At 43.9% G+C, this 17,500-nt stretch overlaps 1 protein-coding gene across 1 annotated transcript in view; it reads right to left on the bottom strand.

Annotated features, from left to right (window-relative positions):
- The window catches only part of LOC306920619 (MAM domain-containing glycosylphosphatidylinositol anchor protein 1-like), a gene marked incomplete at both ends in the record, with an annotated part of 247,081 nt that overhangs the window by 36,126 nt on the left and 193,455 nt on the right, over positions 1-17,500 (bottom strand). The window contains 4 exons of the mRNA XM_079497429.1: positions 9,503-9,664; positions 10,513-10,665; positions 15,672-15,695; positions 17,064-17,244. Of these exons, the coding sequence (XP_079353555.1) occupies positions 9,503-9,664; positions 10,513-10,665; positions 15,672-15,695; positions 17,064-17,244 (520 nt within the window). The remainder of the gene's footprint in view (positions 1-9,502; positions 9,665-10,512; positions 10,666-15,671; positions 15,696-17,063; positions 17,245-17,500) is intronic.

The raw sequence follows: 17,500 nt of genomic DNA, 5'->3' as shown, positions 1-17,500 counted from the left end.
AAAAGCTATGTTTCTATGTCAGTCGTTCTTCGGTTTTTAAAAAATAGCAGACCTACAAGCTCGTAGCGCGCCACTCGGTGGCGCGCTATGAGCTTGTAGATCTGCTATTTTTCAATAGCTAAAGCATAACATAATGCTGACACCAAAAGGGGTTCCCGCCCAAAATGGGTTTTAATCTGGCACTGCGTATGATTCAGTGTTATACACCTGGCCTAGGGGTGCCAAGTGCACAACAAAAATACAGGGGAGACGCAGTATTCAAATGCAATATAAATGTATTAAGTAATCAAAATAAGGAATCAAAGGTCAAATCAGGAGCAAACTGATGAGGTGTGGAAATCAGTAATCAGTAGTGTTATGTAGTGCGTGTGTGCTTGAGTGAAATGTAGGTGTGTGCGTGTTGTATGTTTTAACAGAACATGAACACATGAAGGTGCATGGTGGGAGAGGTGCAAATGAGAACTGAAAACAACTGAACTGAGGAAAGGACTGGGGAGGCAGGCTTATATAGGCCGTCGGCACCGGGCCCAGGTGCCGACAGTTGACTGATTGTCCAATCAACATCATTAGCTCTGCTCCCCAATCCTATGATGACACAAGGAGAAAAGGAATTAGGATTGAAAAGCAGATAACCTATACAGAAACCATGAACTAACCAAAGTGTATAATAAATATAATATATATAAAGCTACACCAGACCACATAATATAAGATACCATACTATATAATATACCATACACCATAATAAAATATAATACAATATCCTATACCATAATAGTATTATGGTAATACCATATACTATAATATACTATATACAGGGAACCGTCACATTCAGCTATCCAGCTTTCATCAGTATGACCTGTCAAAATACACCCTGCTTATGCATATTGCGGGACACTGTAATGACACTGTGATAGTGTGTATTGTGTTTCTGCTTGCAGGTTCATGTATAGTTACTTGTATACTAATTGTTCATTGTTGGTGGTGTTTTTGTGCTGTTGTTCTTCTTTTCCCTCTTCCGACTTAGTTTTGGTTGCTTCCCTTGCTGTATACAGTTTGTTCTCTTACTTTGTATCTGGCCTTTAACTGTCGTGCTGCCTCCGGCGGCTGAATTAAACAAATTCACTGCTCCAGCAGTTCGGAGGTCTTTGCTGATTATCCGGTGGTCTCTAGATGGAAACATTGGCGCATTCTAGAGTATAAGGATGGCTTCATTTTTAGCTCGCTAGCATTGACGCTATTTATTTAGCATCAAAGATGGACGCAAAAACAGGATGTGAGTCCAGCGTGTGCTACATTGAAAACGGCTCGGCAGGCTGCGGTTTGGCTCTGCGTCCAGCAGGAGGCAGCATATGGGTTAAATTCTGTCCAGTTCAGTTTAATTCAATAAAGGTCTATATAATTATCTGCCTGTGAAATGTCTATTTATTCCTAATTAAATTATTTCCTCTCATTAAAACATTCTACCCCGGAGAAGAGAATATATATGAGTGTGTGCAGAGCTCATTTCTTTACTTTGAATATTTTACTCACCTAATGTAGTCTGGATAGCAGCACCACTCTTTGCTTTATATGAGTTCAAAGAAAACTCCTCTGCTCTCTTCTCCTCATCAAAGTGGGGTTCTCCTCAGTAAACTCTACATTTTAAAATAGCGATGTATGATTCCCTTAATCAAAATTAGATGTATCTGTACCATTGAGCTGTAGAATGAACCAGCTGTGTGTGTTTCATTTGAATGAACTCGGTTGTTCAGCTGTAGCTTCTGTTTTGTCTTGTAATGCGATGATTAAGGAAGGTCACCAGATGGGGACTTCATATTTCGTACAAATAATGTTCTCTACTGACTGATGGTGCACCCAGTAGCTGTGTGTACTGTAGGTGTTCCCGTAACTATTGCTCACAGTGAAATATTAATAATTATTATACAGCCTATACTTCACATAGTACTGTAAATCCATAGTACAAGACAATAACAAGCTAAAAATCAGTACTATTAGACACCCTATGCTGAGGGCGAGGTCGCACTGAAACTATACAGGTCTGGGAATGCCCATAATATGGAGCTTTTTTATTGACGTTTTCGGGGCCGGGTAGAGCAAGTAATGTGTGGTAAGGGTAAGACCAGGTTACCCAGGCCTCGGGCCAGCCCAGTTAGGGCCCAGTTAGGGCCCGGGAAGGGCCGGGCCTTCATTTCCGGGCCTGTTGAGAACTCTAGTTTTCGGTGGTTGCCGGGCGCGGCTGCACTAATAACTTTGGGGCAGGCCCGTCTAGAGTTTGAATGGACAGGTATCAGTCAAAAGGGATCTCCATATATGGGCATAACAGGGGTTGTATTAGGGTATCAGCTGGGAATGCCCCATTACCTGAATACGCATATATGGGCAGAATGGCAGATCAACACTGACACCATCATTTGGATCATCAGGTGGGAATAACGACACATCACTCTGACAGTATCTGGATCTCCTTATATGGGAATAACGAGACATCACTCTGACAGTATCTGGATCTCCTTATATGGGAATAACGACACATCACTCTGACAGTATCTGGATCTCCTTATATGGGAATAACGAGACATCACTCTGACAGTATCTGGATCTCCTTATATGGGAATAACGACACATCACTCTGACAGTATCTGGATCTCCTTATATGGGAATAACGAGACATCACTCTGACAGTATCTGGATCTCCTTATATGGGGATAATGACACATCACTCTGACAGCAGACTAAACAGCATACGAGAAACCTCTCGGCTTTCAACCAACGCACACGGTATCTTCAACGATCTCAAATCCTATACAGGACCCAAGCAAGACACAGGATACAGGACACAGCACATATAGGACACAGGACTCAAGACACCAAACTCAAGACAGGGGCTGATGTCACGTGATGTCACAATGACCTGGGTGGGGGATTGTCTGGGGTGAGTGACGGGGGGAGAGTGATGTGTCAGAGTGACAGGGAAAGTGGTTTAGGTGTCAGGGAAAGCGGGTTAGGTGACAGGGAAAGCGGGTTAGGTGACAGGGAAAGCGGGTTAGGTGACAGGGAAAGCGGGTTAGGTGACAGGGAAAGCGGGTTAGGTGACAGGGAAAGTGCATTAGGTGACAGGGAAAGTGGTTTAGGTGTCAAAAACACAAGGTTTCATAGTTAACTGTGACCTTCGGTCGCAACAACCTGCTTTACTTGACCTAAGCCTATCACCATTAAGTCAATCAGCCCCCCCCCCCCCACCCCCCTCCCTCTCTCTCTCTGACAGAGAAAAGGGGACGTTGATAAGTCCTGTATTGATTGCCCTGAACAAATGCAGAGAATGTCACTGTGAGAGTGTCAGAGTCACAGAGGACACACACAGGGGACGGCTCTATCAGAGCCTTGTCTCTGACCACCACGAGTGGGGAACACACTGCGGCAATACGCATGCAAGCACGCCCCAGTATCTCCCAAAGGTCTCAACTAACTCTCGTACAAATGCTATATGCTACACTTTCACCAAAGCACATTTGGGAAATATTCGGTAGGCCTACTTAAACTCTGAAAGAGATAGTGGCCGTTGACACGTTTTGTTTGGTAGTGGGAGTGTGTTCAACACCACAGCAATAATAATAATAATAATAATCTCTCTCTCTCTCTCTCTCTCTCTCTCTCTCTCTCTCTCTCTCTCTCTCTCTCTCTCTCTCTCTCTCTCTTTCATTCTGTACAGTATTGTCTTCATGTTTCTGTACCTCTGTCTGTATCTCTCATTGTTTTCATCCTGCACTTAATTTAACTCCTGAGATGACTCTCCATTGTTTCCATCTCATCCTTCTCTTGTATTCTCTTGTATTCCCCCCCCCCCCCCCCCTCTCTCTCTCTCTCTCTCTCTCTCTACACAATTACAATTGACAATTTAGGCATTTAGCAGACGCTCTTAATCCAGAGCGATTTACATTAAGCAATAACAAAAAGCATGGCATACATCACATATATAAAACGTAGTTATCATGAAACATGCGTAAGCTAAGAACGTAACAGTGGAGTATCTATGTAAACTATACATACTATACTATATTATATATTATACATGTGTACTATAACGTGCTATGACTACATAAAATGCAATTCTAGTGCTGTCTACGTAACATGCTATAAGTCTGTTTAAAATACTATCTAAGTCTACATACAGTTGGAGGCCATCGATATTGTCCTTTTCTTTTTGCTGAGGTTTGCGTGATCTGCGCAAAAGGACAGTTAACCCATTTTGGGCGGGAACCCCTTTTGGTGTTTTAAACATTATGTTATAATTTAGCTATTGAAAAATAGCAGATCTACAAGCTCATAGCGCGCCACCGAGTGGCGCGCTACGAGCTTGTAGGTCTGCTATTTTTGAAAAATCGTGAAAATATTTATTTCAGAAAACAGAGGATTTAGAAGGATTTAAAAAAAAATTGAGGTCAGGCCTAAATGGGTCAAATGATAAGGGACAATATCGGTGGCACCCAACTGTAAAGTGCTATATTTAAAATACTATCTAAGTCTACATAAATTGCTATATTTATAATACTATCTAAGTCTACACAAAGTGCTATCTCTCTCTCTCTCTCTCTCTCTCTCTCTCTCTCTCTCTCTCTCTCTCTCTCTCTCTCTCTCTCTCTCTCTCTCTCTCATCTGCTCGGTATCCTTCATTAAGAGTCATGCAGTGTGTCTCTGGAAGAAGTGCAGAGTGCCTCTGCCAGGTTGAGGCAATTAAGAGGAGAGCAGATTGGAACAGACACCAGAACAACAGTGTAAATTGAGTGAGTTGGGTTTAGCGTGAGCCAGTTGTGAATGATAATGACCACCTGGAACAGGACCACGTCTCGTCTGACCACCAAGCCTTGTTCCCTTTGCTATAAAACACGTCTGCAAAGATAGTATAAGCATTATAATCGTATAAATATTTGAAGGACTGTCTGCATGTTTGTTCGTTTGTCTGCATGTTTGTCTGTCTGAGGCAATGACGCTGTTGCGCATGCGCACCGTTGAGTTTACACATCCAGGTATGTCGTGTTACATTTGTTTGGCTATCGAATTCAGATTATTCAGTTAGAGTTAGAGACAGAGAGAGAGAGAGAGAGAGAGAGAGAGAGAGAGAGAGAGAGATCAAATTGCCCCACACTAAGAATGTCTCTCACATTTTCTTGGTAACTGTTTAAAAGCAGTACAATTGTTGAAATTGTGATGTCACCCTGCACAGCATAACCACAAGGTAGCCCCGCCTCTAGTGTCTTATTGCTTAAAGAGATCATATCCAATATTTGAATATGAACGCTACATTATTAATACAAATTACACTTTAACACGATATTGTGCACTAGGCTATATAACACGAAATAATGTGCACTGTCCCAGAAAAATAAATTAAAAAAGCAAGGAATTATTAGAAGAGAGGAATTCTGAGGATACAGAATTTTAGAAGAGAGGAATTCTGAGGATACAGAATTTTAGAAGAGAGGAATTCTGAGGATACAGAATTTTTGAAGAGTGGAATTCTGAGGATACAGAATTTTTGAAGAGAGGAATTCTGAGGATACAGAATTTTTGAAGAGAGGAATTCTGAGGATACAGAATTTTAGAAGAGAGGAATTCTGAGGATACAGAATTTTTGAAGAGAGGAATTCTGAGGATACAGAATTTTTGAAGAGAGGAATTCTGAGGATACAGAATTTTTGAAGAGAGGAATTCTGAGGATACAGAATTTTAGAAGAGAGGAATTCTGAGGATACAGAATTTTTGAAGAGAGGAATTCTGAGGATACAGAATTTTTGAAGAGAGGAATTCTGAGGATACAGAATATTTGAAGAGAGGAATTCTGAGGATACAGAATAGGATGGGAAGTAAGATCACGCTTGGCACAATATACGCTGTAGAGTGCATAGCTGAAATTTAGCGGAAGTAGCGGTATTTTGACGTTTTACAAATCTGTTTACATTCTCCGTGAATGAAACAGGTGTTGTGATTGGTCAAAAAAATATTGTATCCGGGGGAAATACATCTGACGGGAAATACAGTTGACTCTGATGAAGGCCCATGCAGGCCGAAACGCGTTGGTCGTTTTTTTAACCCTTGTGGTTTTTAATCATCATGAAATAAAGGATTTTTCTACTTCTACTGCACAGAGCTGCCTTGGACCCACTTTTAAGTTCGCCACCTTAATACCTACTCCTTCCTCATGGATTTCGACTCACTCTAGGTATAGAACTTTTAAAGAACTCGTGTGCTGTATGATGTGAAACCCTCTCCAAAGAGCACCTGTCTGCAGTTTTTCTACATATTAACCGTTTCCGCCCGTAGGACGTCGCCACACGTCATAGGGACTCGAACCGAGGGGTACATACGACGTCCTCAGACGTCCTGGCACATCCTCAATGATACAGGGCGAGAGAGGAATATTCTGAATTTTTTTCCTTTTTTTTATTTGTCAGTTCGCCTTTCGGCTACCGTATGCTACACTCTAGACTCTTGTTAGCTTACCGTTGACTTAGCTGTTAGCGCGGCAGAAAGAATGACTTGTCTCTCCTACTCCAGGGCGCTCTCCGTGGTTTTGAACGGATCGATATACTAGCGCTTCATTTCTGCTCCTCATCCGTCTCTCCCGCAAAATATGAACGCTTTTTGGATCATATATCGTATAAATTAAAACTATAGCAATGTAAGCTAGCAATGTAAAGAGAACTTTTTTGAGCGGATTGTTTCCGGGTTGTGGGTTTCAGAGAAAAAGCGGCCATGTCTTTCCGGCACCCCAGAGCTCCTATTTTGAAGGACTTCCGGCACTGAAGGACTTTGGGCAGCGTTGGCCGTAAGGGTTAGAGGAGCGCCCTTGTTGCCGAAAGGTTGCCGGTTCGATTCCCCGGACGGGCAGGAAAAACCTGGGTGGGGAAGTGATTGTCATCACTCACCCAACACCGCTGAAGTGCCCTTGAGCAAGGCACTGAACCCCCAACTGTTCCCCCTTGAGCTGCTTAGTAGCCAACAGTATAAGACTGTGGTTGTACTGGTCAGCTCCCAGGTTTTAGTGTGTGTGTGTGTGTGTCTGTCTGTCTCTATGTGCAGGGCGTTGCTGAAAATGAGCACCTGTGCTCAGCTACTTCCCTGGGTAAATAAAGAATAAAAAATAAAAAAATGATTGTGTTAAGGACCCACAAAGCGCTTCTTCTTTTATTTTGTCTTGATACATCTGACCGATGTTCCGTCCCAACACTTCCGCCTATGCCCTCTCTGCCTTATAGTGTGACCAGGCTTTTCTCGTCGCAGGAGAGTAAGGCTGGGACCGAGCAGGCTAACTGAGGATATAGGGAACTATAAAGAGCAGCCAGGATAGAACCATAGACGGATAGAACACACACAGAAATGACACATGCAGCCTTTCCTGCCCACTATCTCCTTAGACACAGGAGGTGAAAATAAGAGCACATGTCTGCAGTAGAGCCTTTAATGTTTTAAATCAATACTGTTACGTGCGTGCCTGTGTGTGTATGTGCGTGCGTGCGTGCGTGCGTGCGTGCGTGCGTGCGTGTGTAGACATGCAGTGTACTTTCAGATGTATACTGTGGATAAAGTTGTCTGTTATATAAACTCTATGATGAACAGCCCTTCAAATGACCCACTGTATTCCACCAGTGTCGTAAATCACACCCACCCCCTTCATCCACCTTTATGCACGCACGCACGCACGCACGCACGCACGCACGCACGCACGCACGCACGCACGCACGCACGCACGCACGCACGCACGCACGCACGCACGCACGCACGCACGCACGCTCCCACACGGGAAAATACAGGTACGTGCACGGCCTGGGAGAACCAACAAACACTGTTTGTGTCCTTTATCTCTTACAAACACAATCACACCAAGCTATAGTTCTGTGTGATGAGCTCTGCAAGCCACAGTCACGCCTGGAGGTCACGTTTTCTGACAGAGGTGCACAGATATAAAAAAACAACGTAGAAGGGACTATAGTGGATTAACTGTTACAACTATAGATGTCAAATCGCGCATGATACAGTATGTGTAAAGCTGAGGTGGTAGCGCTATACCGACTGCGCCACCCTAAATTTGCATTTTCAATCCCCTTTGACCAATGGGAGTTAGATGTATCATTTGGCATGGACAGCAGAGAGTACACTGGGTTCCCCCCCTCCTCCCATCTGGGATCTCTCAGGCAGACTTGATGCTCCGGCCACCAAACGGCCTGGCCAATCAGCGGCAGCTAGAGGCGGGATCAAAGCAGCACTGTGTATGCCTTGATCCCGCCTCTGCCCCATCTGGCGGAGTCAGGTTATGGATCTATGGTATAGTGAAAAGTTTCTGGGCGGTTTAAAAACAAACAACTATACCATCACCGATCAGCTTCATATTCCTCCAGTGGTCCCTAGCAGAGCCAGATTACTGTAGCACCCGTGATTGCTGCAGTTTCGTTGTGAGCATTGTAAGTTATTTGCCTTTTTGGGAAATGTCACGATGTCTACAATATCCACTGGTCATGTTGACTGTCCTGTCTGTTCTGACACTTCTATTTATTTGTTTATTAGGTTGGAGCTGCATTCCACATGTGTCCTGACAATTACTTGGCTGGTCTTCATCTGGCAATCACCTGGCTGGCTATACAAATATCTGGCTGTGACTGCACGTGATAATGCCGTATAGGGCCTATACCTACATTCAGTGCACACATCTGTGCATTCCGTACTTGGTCAGTTAACCCATTTTGACCTGAGATCAGATTCTAAAAATGTCTTCTACATCCTGACAGTTTTCTGAAAAAGCTATGTTTCTGTCAGTCGTTCTTCGATTTTTCAAAAATAGCAGACCTACAAGCTCATAGCGCGCCACTCGGTGGCGCGCCACTCGGCTATGAGCTTGTAGATCTGCTATTTTTCAATAGCTAAAGCATAACATAATGCTAACACCAAAAGGGGTTAATGCTGTGAGAAAACTTGAGAACCTGTGTCCTTATCTGGCCTGCTTCTTGATCTCCTCCCTCAGTAGCTGCCAGCCTGATCGCCTCCCACACAGCTCCAACCTTTGAGGACTATGCCTATAAGCTCTACTAGGAGGACGTTTGTATTATTTTAGTGTTTGAAGCTTTGGACTTTAAGTTAACCAGTTTTGGACTTGTACCTTTGTACTTAAAGTTGTACCTTTTGGCTTGAGAGGTTTGAGGCCTCCCTTCTGTTTGCATGAATTAAATACTCATTGTTTTTGGAATACGTCTCCTTTGTCTTTGTCTGCATCTGGGTTCTCTGTCTTGACAACTGGCTCCAGGTGTGTGGCCAATGGCAGCGGAAACCATGCAAGGCACCAACCATGCACATCGGGAGCAATTAGGGGTCCAGTGTCTTGCTCAAGGACACTTCGACACTAACTCTGGGGGAGCCCGGGTTCGAACTGGGAACCTTGCGAACTTGCCATCCGGCCACTCTACCCCTGAGCCACTGCCGTGTGTTCGTGTGTGTGTGTGTACCTACTCACCGATGTGTTTTCCCTTCATGTGGTAGAAGAACGAGACACAGTACGGGACCCTGGCTGATCCTTTGGGACCTCTCTCTGACGATACGTTGAACAGAGGAGACACCAGGCGTGCCTTGTCGCCTGCTGCTCTGGGCCGCGACGCTTCAATGTACATGTAGTAACCTGCAATAAATGTACATACATGTAGTAACCTGCGATAAATGTACATACAACCTGCAATAAATGTACATACATGTAGTAACCTGCGATAAATGTACATACATGTAGTACCTGCAATAAATGTACATACATGTAGTAACCTGCAATAAATGTACATACATGTAGTAACCTGCGATAAATGTACATACATGTAGTACCTGCAATAAATGTACATACATGTAGTAACCTGCAATAAATATACATACATGTAGTAACCTGCGATAAATGTACATACATGTAGTAACCTGCAATAAATGTACATACATGTAGTAACCTGCAATAAATGTACATACATGTAGTAACCTGCAATAAATGTACATACATGTAGTAACCTGCAATAAATGTACATACATGTAGTAACCTGCAATAAATGTACATACATGTAGTAACCTGCAATAAATGTACATACATGTAGTAACCTGGATGTACAGGAATAAATAATAAATACATTATAAATAATGTAATAATGTTAATAAAGTTTTACTCATTGAAATAGCTCCTGGGGGCCCGGACGGTTAGCTCAACCGTCTGGGCACCTATGCTGCCAAGCCAGCCGGACGGCGTGCCGCGGGTTCGACTCCCGAGCCCGACGGCCTTTGCCGCGTGTCACTCCCCATCTCTCTCCCCCTTTCCTGTCTAATTACTGTACCCTATCAATAAAGGCAAAAAACGCCAAAAAAAAGATCTTAAATGTTTTTTTTTAAATAGCTCCTGGGTTGTGGCTTCAAATGAACAATGAAAGAACGTTACATTGCATAACATATTTAGTTCAAACATAGTGTAAAGACAGCATGTGCCTCCGGTCTGCTCACCCTCCTTGGTTCCACTGCGGTCTGTCTCTGGACCGGTATTGGGCGATCTCTTGGGATTCTGGGTCAGGTGGTTCTGCCTCGTCCAATCAAACGTGTCACTTGTGTCCTGGTAGAAACCACAGATCCGCTCGTCCTCGAAGCCGCACATGCGGTCTGTGTGTGTGTGTGTGTGTGTGTGTGTGTGTGTGTGTGTGTGTGTGTGTGTGTCAGTAGTGAGGTGAAGAAAGATTAAAAGAAATGAAGTGAGACATGAAGTTTGTCCCCTTGTGTTTTTGACAAGAGCATTATCAACAGCAGCATTGTCAGCAGTCCAATTCACAGTCTGTCAAAGTCTGGCAAAGGAAACCCATCTGGGGGCGAGTGGGTTATTACACAAAACCCACAACAATAACATCAAGCGGGTTGTCACAGACAGTGCGAACATTCAAAAATAAATTTAATTAATTGGGCTGTGTTCCAAGGTCACGACTGACATCTTGTCACGGCGTGTCGTCGCGTCGTGCGTGTCTGCTCCCGAGGTGAAGAAATGGACTTTATCCCATTCTAGACGGGAACGCCTTTTGGTGTTTTAACTAAGCATTATGTTATACTTTAGCTATTGAAACATAGCAGATCTACAAGCTCATAGCTTGTAGATGTAGCTACGAGCTTGTAGGTCTGCTATTTTTGAAAAATCGTAAAAATGCGGCACAAATCTTTGAATATATATTCTTTCAGAGCGAACGTTTTTTTTTATTTCGACGTCAGGCCTACATGGGTTATGGAAGTACAGAATATTGATTACAAAGTTTTAAACTAGAGGCTGTAGGAGTGCAATTAATCAAGCTTGAGCAACTGCATGGCCCATTTATTGCCTAAAATGAGTAGTGTTTACAAACCATTGGTGCCAGAGCCGAGCAACGATTGTCTGTACCTCTCCTCTGTGATTAACAGCTCTCCTGGCTGGGCAGAGCAGCTGGCCTATACCCACAGTACTGGGAGACATTGTTTCTGTGTCTATCTATACTGTACATCAGTCCGTTTCTGCTCTCGAATGTTCTCAAATCTTTTCATGTCAAGGACATGAACATGACATTAATGTATTCGTGACCCCCGTCAGACAATATTTTGTGCCAGGGAACCCCATACAAGATTTTAAGTTAAAATGTTTCCAAAATGTAACTTTGTAAAAAAAAATCAAATACCGGTAGATCTACAAGCTCACAATGCAATGCGTCATAAGCGTGTAGTATTGGTATAGATATTTTCCAATGTGTATAGGAGTGATCTTTTTTATTTATTTATTTTATTTTGCTGATATATATTTTATGCTGTGTTCCCTATGTAATGTTATGTAAATGTATTCCACTGTTTGACTGTCTGTTTTTCCGTTTTGTGTTTCTTGTGAGGACTGCGGATGAAAATTAGGAACTGTGCTATATCCGGTGTATTTACGTCCATGTGACGTCCATTAATATGCATTGTCCTGTCCAAATAAACAAATAAAGTGAAAGTAAAGTATGAACTAATTTGCCTGGTGGGGACCACCTGGAACCCTCAAGGACCCACTTTGAGAACCACTGGCCTGGATCAACGCTCAGTGGAGGGAGCGTTGGTTGGTCCGAGCAGAACAAAGCTATAGCAGGGGCAAGACACTGAACCCCAAATTGCTCCCGATGTGCTGGTTGGTGTCTTGCATGGCCGCCACCGCAATCTGTGTATGCATGTGTGTGTGAATGGGTGAATGTAACGCACTATATGTAAAGCGCCTTGGATAAACGCGCTATATAACCCATTTTGACCTGAGATCAGATTCTAAAAATGTCTTCTACATCCTGACAGTTTTCTGAAAAAGCTATGTTTCTATGTCAGTTTTTCAAAAATAGCAGACCTACAAGCTCGTAGCGCGCCACTCGGTGGCGCGCTATGAGCTTGTAGATCTGCTATTTTTCAATAGCTAAAGCATAACATAATGCTAACACCAAAAGGGTAAAGGGGTTCCCGCCCAAAATGGGATAAATGCACCATTTACCATTTACCATTTAGCAGGTGTGCCCTGACAGGGAATTCACAGACACGGATGAGAAGCGCAGTGCTTATGATGCTCCTCTCTGGCAGCTTGTTTGTAAACAACGTATACATTGTTTCAGGCAAGAAACAGGCCATGCATTTCTCTGTCTTGATTAATTTCACACCTACAACTTCATGTCAAGTTTAAAATTGTGTTATTATTGATATTCCTACTAGAGTTCTACAACGGCGATTCCAAACCAGTGCGCCAGGCGGGGGCCAACGGTGGGCCGTCAAATAGTTGGCAAAACATAACATTTTAATGGTAAATAACATTAATCGTGTTAAGTGGTCAGATGGTTGGGCCTGTGAAACGCTTTCAGGACTTCCAAGTGGGCCCTGGTCCAGAAAAGCTCTAGGGTCCAGGTTGTTCTACACATGCTGGGGAGATTCGCCTGGACTCGCCTCACTGACAACAAGGACAGATCCTGCACATGTTTGCATGGAGATGATCTATGACTATGCTCCACTACACAGGCTCAATTCAATTTACACTGTTGTTCTCCCGGTCTGGTCCAATCTGCCGTTGTTTTAATTGCTTTACCTTGGCAGAGCAGAACACCACTGATGCCAAGGACACACCATGTGTCTCTTAATGAACAAAACAAAGACAAGATGACATTGGGACGGGGACACTGAGCGAGACGCACAGAAGGGGAAAGAAAGGTGATGTTTGAGGGAGAGGGAGACTATTGCCTCTGTTGTGTGGAAACCGCATATCTCCAAAACTGTTACTTTTATGGACATGGGGAAAGAAATAACCTGTTATTATATAAGTCAGAAGTTCCTGCAGCTTTTTCCCTGTGCAATGTAATGTAATGTAATGTAATGTACTCTCTATCGTCTGCTTTTTTGTGGGGAGTGCAGATATAAATTAGCATATTTTTGTTACATATCTACAAGCTCGCAATGTGGCACCTATAGTGAGCTTATAGGTCAGCTATTGTTGCTACTTCCGTGTGACACTGTCCTGCGACAAAGTATAGGACATTCATTTATGGGGCTTGGGGAGGAGGAGAGGGAGGGGGGGGGGGGGGGGGGGGGTGGCAGACATAAAAAGTAGAATGATGGAGTTAGGAGGTTTCTGCCAGACAGGGATGATAATGGAAGAAAGGGTGAGCATGATAGATGGAGAGCTGTGTGAGGGCGGAGGAATTAGAAGCAGAGAGGTAAACGCAGTGTGGATGAAAATGTCATGATGTTGGTTGAGGGGGAGGAGGAGGAGGAGGAGCTATTTGAGTATTCAAATGACTACCACTGTGATGAGTTGCCCATTGGCCCATTAATGTTAAAAGCCCTGGGCCATTAACCTTGCCTCAAACAATCCTTCATCCTCCAATCACAACAGACCTCCTGCACCATTTAAACTCGTGTTTCCCATTAGCACCTCGCATCCCACATCTCGCACACAAACCCCTCCCGATGTATTACAGAGCACAGAGTGTTGCCACGGCGACCTTTGTGTTGTTGACCTTCGGCTGATACTGACCTAAAGATCTGCACTGTTACAGACGAGACTAACTAGTTATCGACTCAATTAAAATGGAGAATGGTCTGAATTCACCTGCTAGTATCAACCCATAATCACCAGTATAGGTCACTCATCAAGACCATGCGAAACTCAGCAAGCCAAATTATGTCATGATGACGTTATGATGATGATGTCCTCCGGTGACTCCGGTGACGTTCAGGACTGTAAGCCAGATCACAGCCCCATATGGGGATGATCTGTACGTCATTTCCAGGAGGTGGACCAGTTGAAATAATATAGCTTATTCTGGGCCAGATCTGACTCTCTCAGATTCATCTAGGGACATCCGTCTTAGTGAGCAGAATTTATGTGGGTTGAAATCAGGTGATATTCTGGGCCAGATCTGACTAGTCTTGGTTTGACTTGATCTGGCCCCAATCGAGACACTTAGGCCGGCAGCACAAGAACCCTGCCTCTCATAAGACGCAATGGAAAAGTTCTAACTGCACTCACGTGTAAAAAATGCCCCATCAAACTTTCAGATTCTGCTTTTCGTCCCAATGCGGATTTTTATTGTGATCTCTCACTCTTGAAATATATTATCCATTGGTTTCTGTTGTGTGTGAACAATAAAATAGCAATTCAAAGCAGTTGTCCTCAAAACCACAAATACGGTCGCTGTCATAAGAGCGGGAGGTGCGCTCATGATAACATCACGGCAGCAGAGCCTTTTTGTGCATGGGTGCACGCGCACCTGCAGCCGTGCACAAAAAGTATAATGTATGCTTCGTCCCGCGATGGTGTCGCGCACGCAGACCTCTACGCTCACAACAGTCGCATCAGCATTGCGATGTGAGCTTGTATATCAGCTGTTCTATGCGTGCAATACTGTTGCGCAATGAATTATAAATGTCTCCTATAGGGTGCACCTCACTAGCCAACACACAAGAGGAGGTTGAATGAACTGAAACCAGCGCTCCCCAAAACAACAGGCTTGGAGATCTGTTGGGAATTGATTACATGAAACAGTCACCCGTGCGACCAGTCTCAATGCTTGTAAACAAATAATCGGTCTATAGTGCTTTCATCCACAACACAATGACCGCGTTTCATTCACATGGCAGATGGTTGAGGCAAGGCACCAATGAGCTCATCGGGAACAGTTAGGGAGGTTCTTGCTCAAGGACACTTCGACACAAATCCAGGAGTAGCTGAGGTTCAAACCAGGGATTGAACAGTTAAAGGGGAATTTCTCCCTAAACCTTTTTTTACAAAAGTAAGTTGATAATGATGTATATTGACCAAAAAATATATATAAAAACATAAATAAAGATAAAGCCCCCTCCAGGAGCAGCTCCAGCTCCTTCTGCTGCTTCAGCTCCCCTATATCTTTATTTTATTTTTTATTTAATTTTTTGGTCAATATACATAATTACTTTTGTAAAAAAAGGTTTAGGGAGAAATCCCCCTTTAAGAACAAGGCGGACGCTCTACTTCCAAATTCCACCATCCTCTAATCCTTCGCCACGTCAAAGAAAGAAAACCCAATCTTGTGAAACAAACAAACAGAGTGAATACCGTGGGAGGGGAGATATAGTAAAGAGACAGTCAGCAAGGAAAGACAGACAGCATTTCTCACCTGAAGGTCTTGGGTATGTGTAGGCTGTAAGACAACAATGAGACACAGCTATGGTTATCACTCACACAGCAGCATGATTTCCCCGTTTACACCTGGCTTTTGATATTGATATCAATCGGAATGTGCTTATTTGCATAAAAAAACGCAGGTGTAAATATAGCAGAAATGTACACCGGGGATAGATTGAAGTCCAACTGTTTAAACGGCCTCTGGAGGACGTTTAAACATTGCAACGATGCCATCTGGCAACTGGAGACACATATTTGATGACAGGCATTAAGTTATGTGGATAAATGACATCCAGAAGCTATCTGGATACAAGTCACATAAAATGCCAGGTGTAAATGGAGCCAATGATGAGCAATAAAATAATAATAGTCATAGTTTTGTCGATTAGCAGAAATCCACCCTATAGGGTGCTCGGGTGGCGCAGTGGTAAAGTCCCCGCCCACCACCACGGAGGTTGTGGGTTCGAATCCACCGCGGTGCAACCGGCTTTGTCGGGCGTCTACACACAAACACAATTAGCCTGTGTTCGGGGGAGGGGAGCTGAGCGAGGAGGTTGATAAATTGTCATTGAATGTACTCTGTGCACGTGTTAGCAGGGAGTGTTGGGAGAGGGCAGTGGGACGAAGGCCCTATACGTTCTCCTGGTGGGCGGTAACAGTAACAGCAGTGACTCCTCATGCATTGAAGGAAGCATGAGCTCAGTTCGGGGCTCTCCCCAGGTTAGCAGAGGAGAGTAGCTCCCAGGATTACAGCTTTAGGCAATTGGCACCGGGTGAAAAATAATTATTACAAAATCGTGGGCTAAAGAGTAAAACAAAAAAGTGTGTGCATGGGGAGGAATCAATTGGCATTGGCGACTAAATTGGGGAGAAAAGGGGGAAAATATTGGCTAATCTAAATTTAAAAAAAGAAAAGAAAGGAAATCCACCCTAAAATGTATTATAAAAGCTAACACAGGTTTTGGTAAATATTGTCTATGGTATGAGATACAATACCAGCCTTGTGGTTAGACTGTCCGCCCTGACACTGGGAGGTCGGGGTTCAAACCCCTGCCGGGTCATACCAAAGACTCTAAGAATGGGATCCAATGCCTCCCTGCTTGACACTCAGCATCAAGGGTTGGATTGGGGGTAAGTCCCTGTGACATACTAGCGTCATGTCCAGGGGGTGTACTTGTACATCAAGCTGCCTCACGCTACAGAAACAGGGCCCATCGGGCTCCTGCCCCTATGGGCCTCATGGCTCGGCAAGGCTACTTAATTACTTATGAGATACAGCCTAGCTTATATCAACTAATGCACGGGTCATTGTCCTGATATGCAAGTTCTGTAAATCACTTCACAACATAAGATGCAATAAAGGTTGGAATTAAGCGTGACGCACGTTCCGAGTACTGGATGATGCGAGTGATGTAGTCTCCAGTGCTGTAGGTGGTGATGGGGGCCAGACGGACCTCGTAGGACACCGGGATGCGGAGGTCCGTTATGACGTAAGACAACAGCACTCCCTTCACTGGTTCCACTCCCTTCAGGTCAATCTGCTTTGACAGCACGCTCTGCTTGCTCAGCTTATGAAGAGACAGGAACACACGCATGCACGCACGCACGCACACACACACACACACACATACACATACAAACACGTGCAGATTCAAGCACGCACATGTTGCACACAGACACGTGTATAAAAGAAACACATACAGGGAGATAAAAGGAGAGGATAATCGTTAGAAAGTGAGACAGACTTCAGAGAGAGACATAAGGTTTGTCAGTCTGAGAAGGGTATGTTTTTTTCTCTCTCCTCTCTTTAGTCTGATTTGA

This window comes from Electrona antarctica (assembly GCF_951216825.1).
Source record: "Electrona antarctica genome assembly, chromosome: 3".
Classification (NCBI taxonomy): Eukaryota; Metazoa; Chordata; class Actinopteri; order Myctophiformes; family Myctophidae; genus Electrona; species Electrona antarctica.
This window is presented reverse-complemented; position numbering and strand designations above follow the sequence as displayed.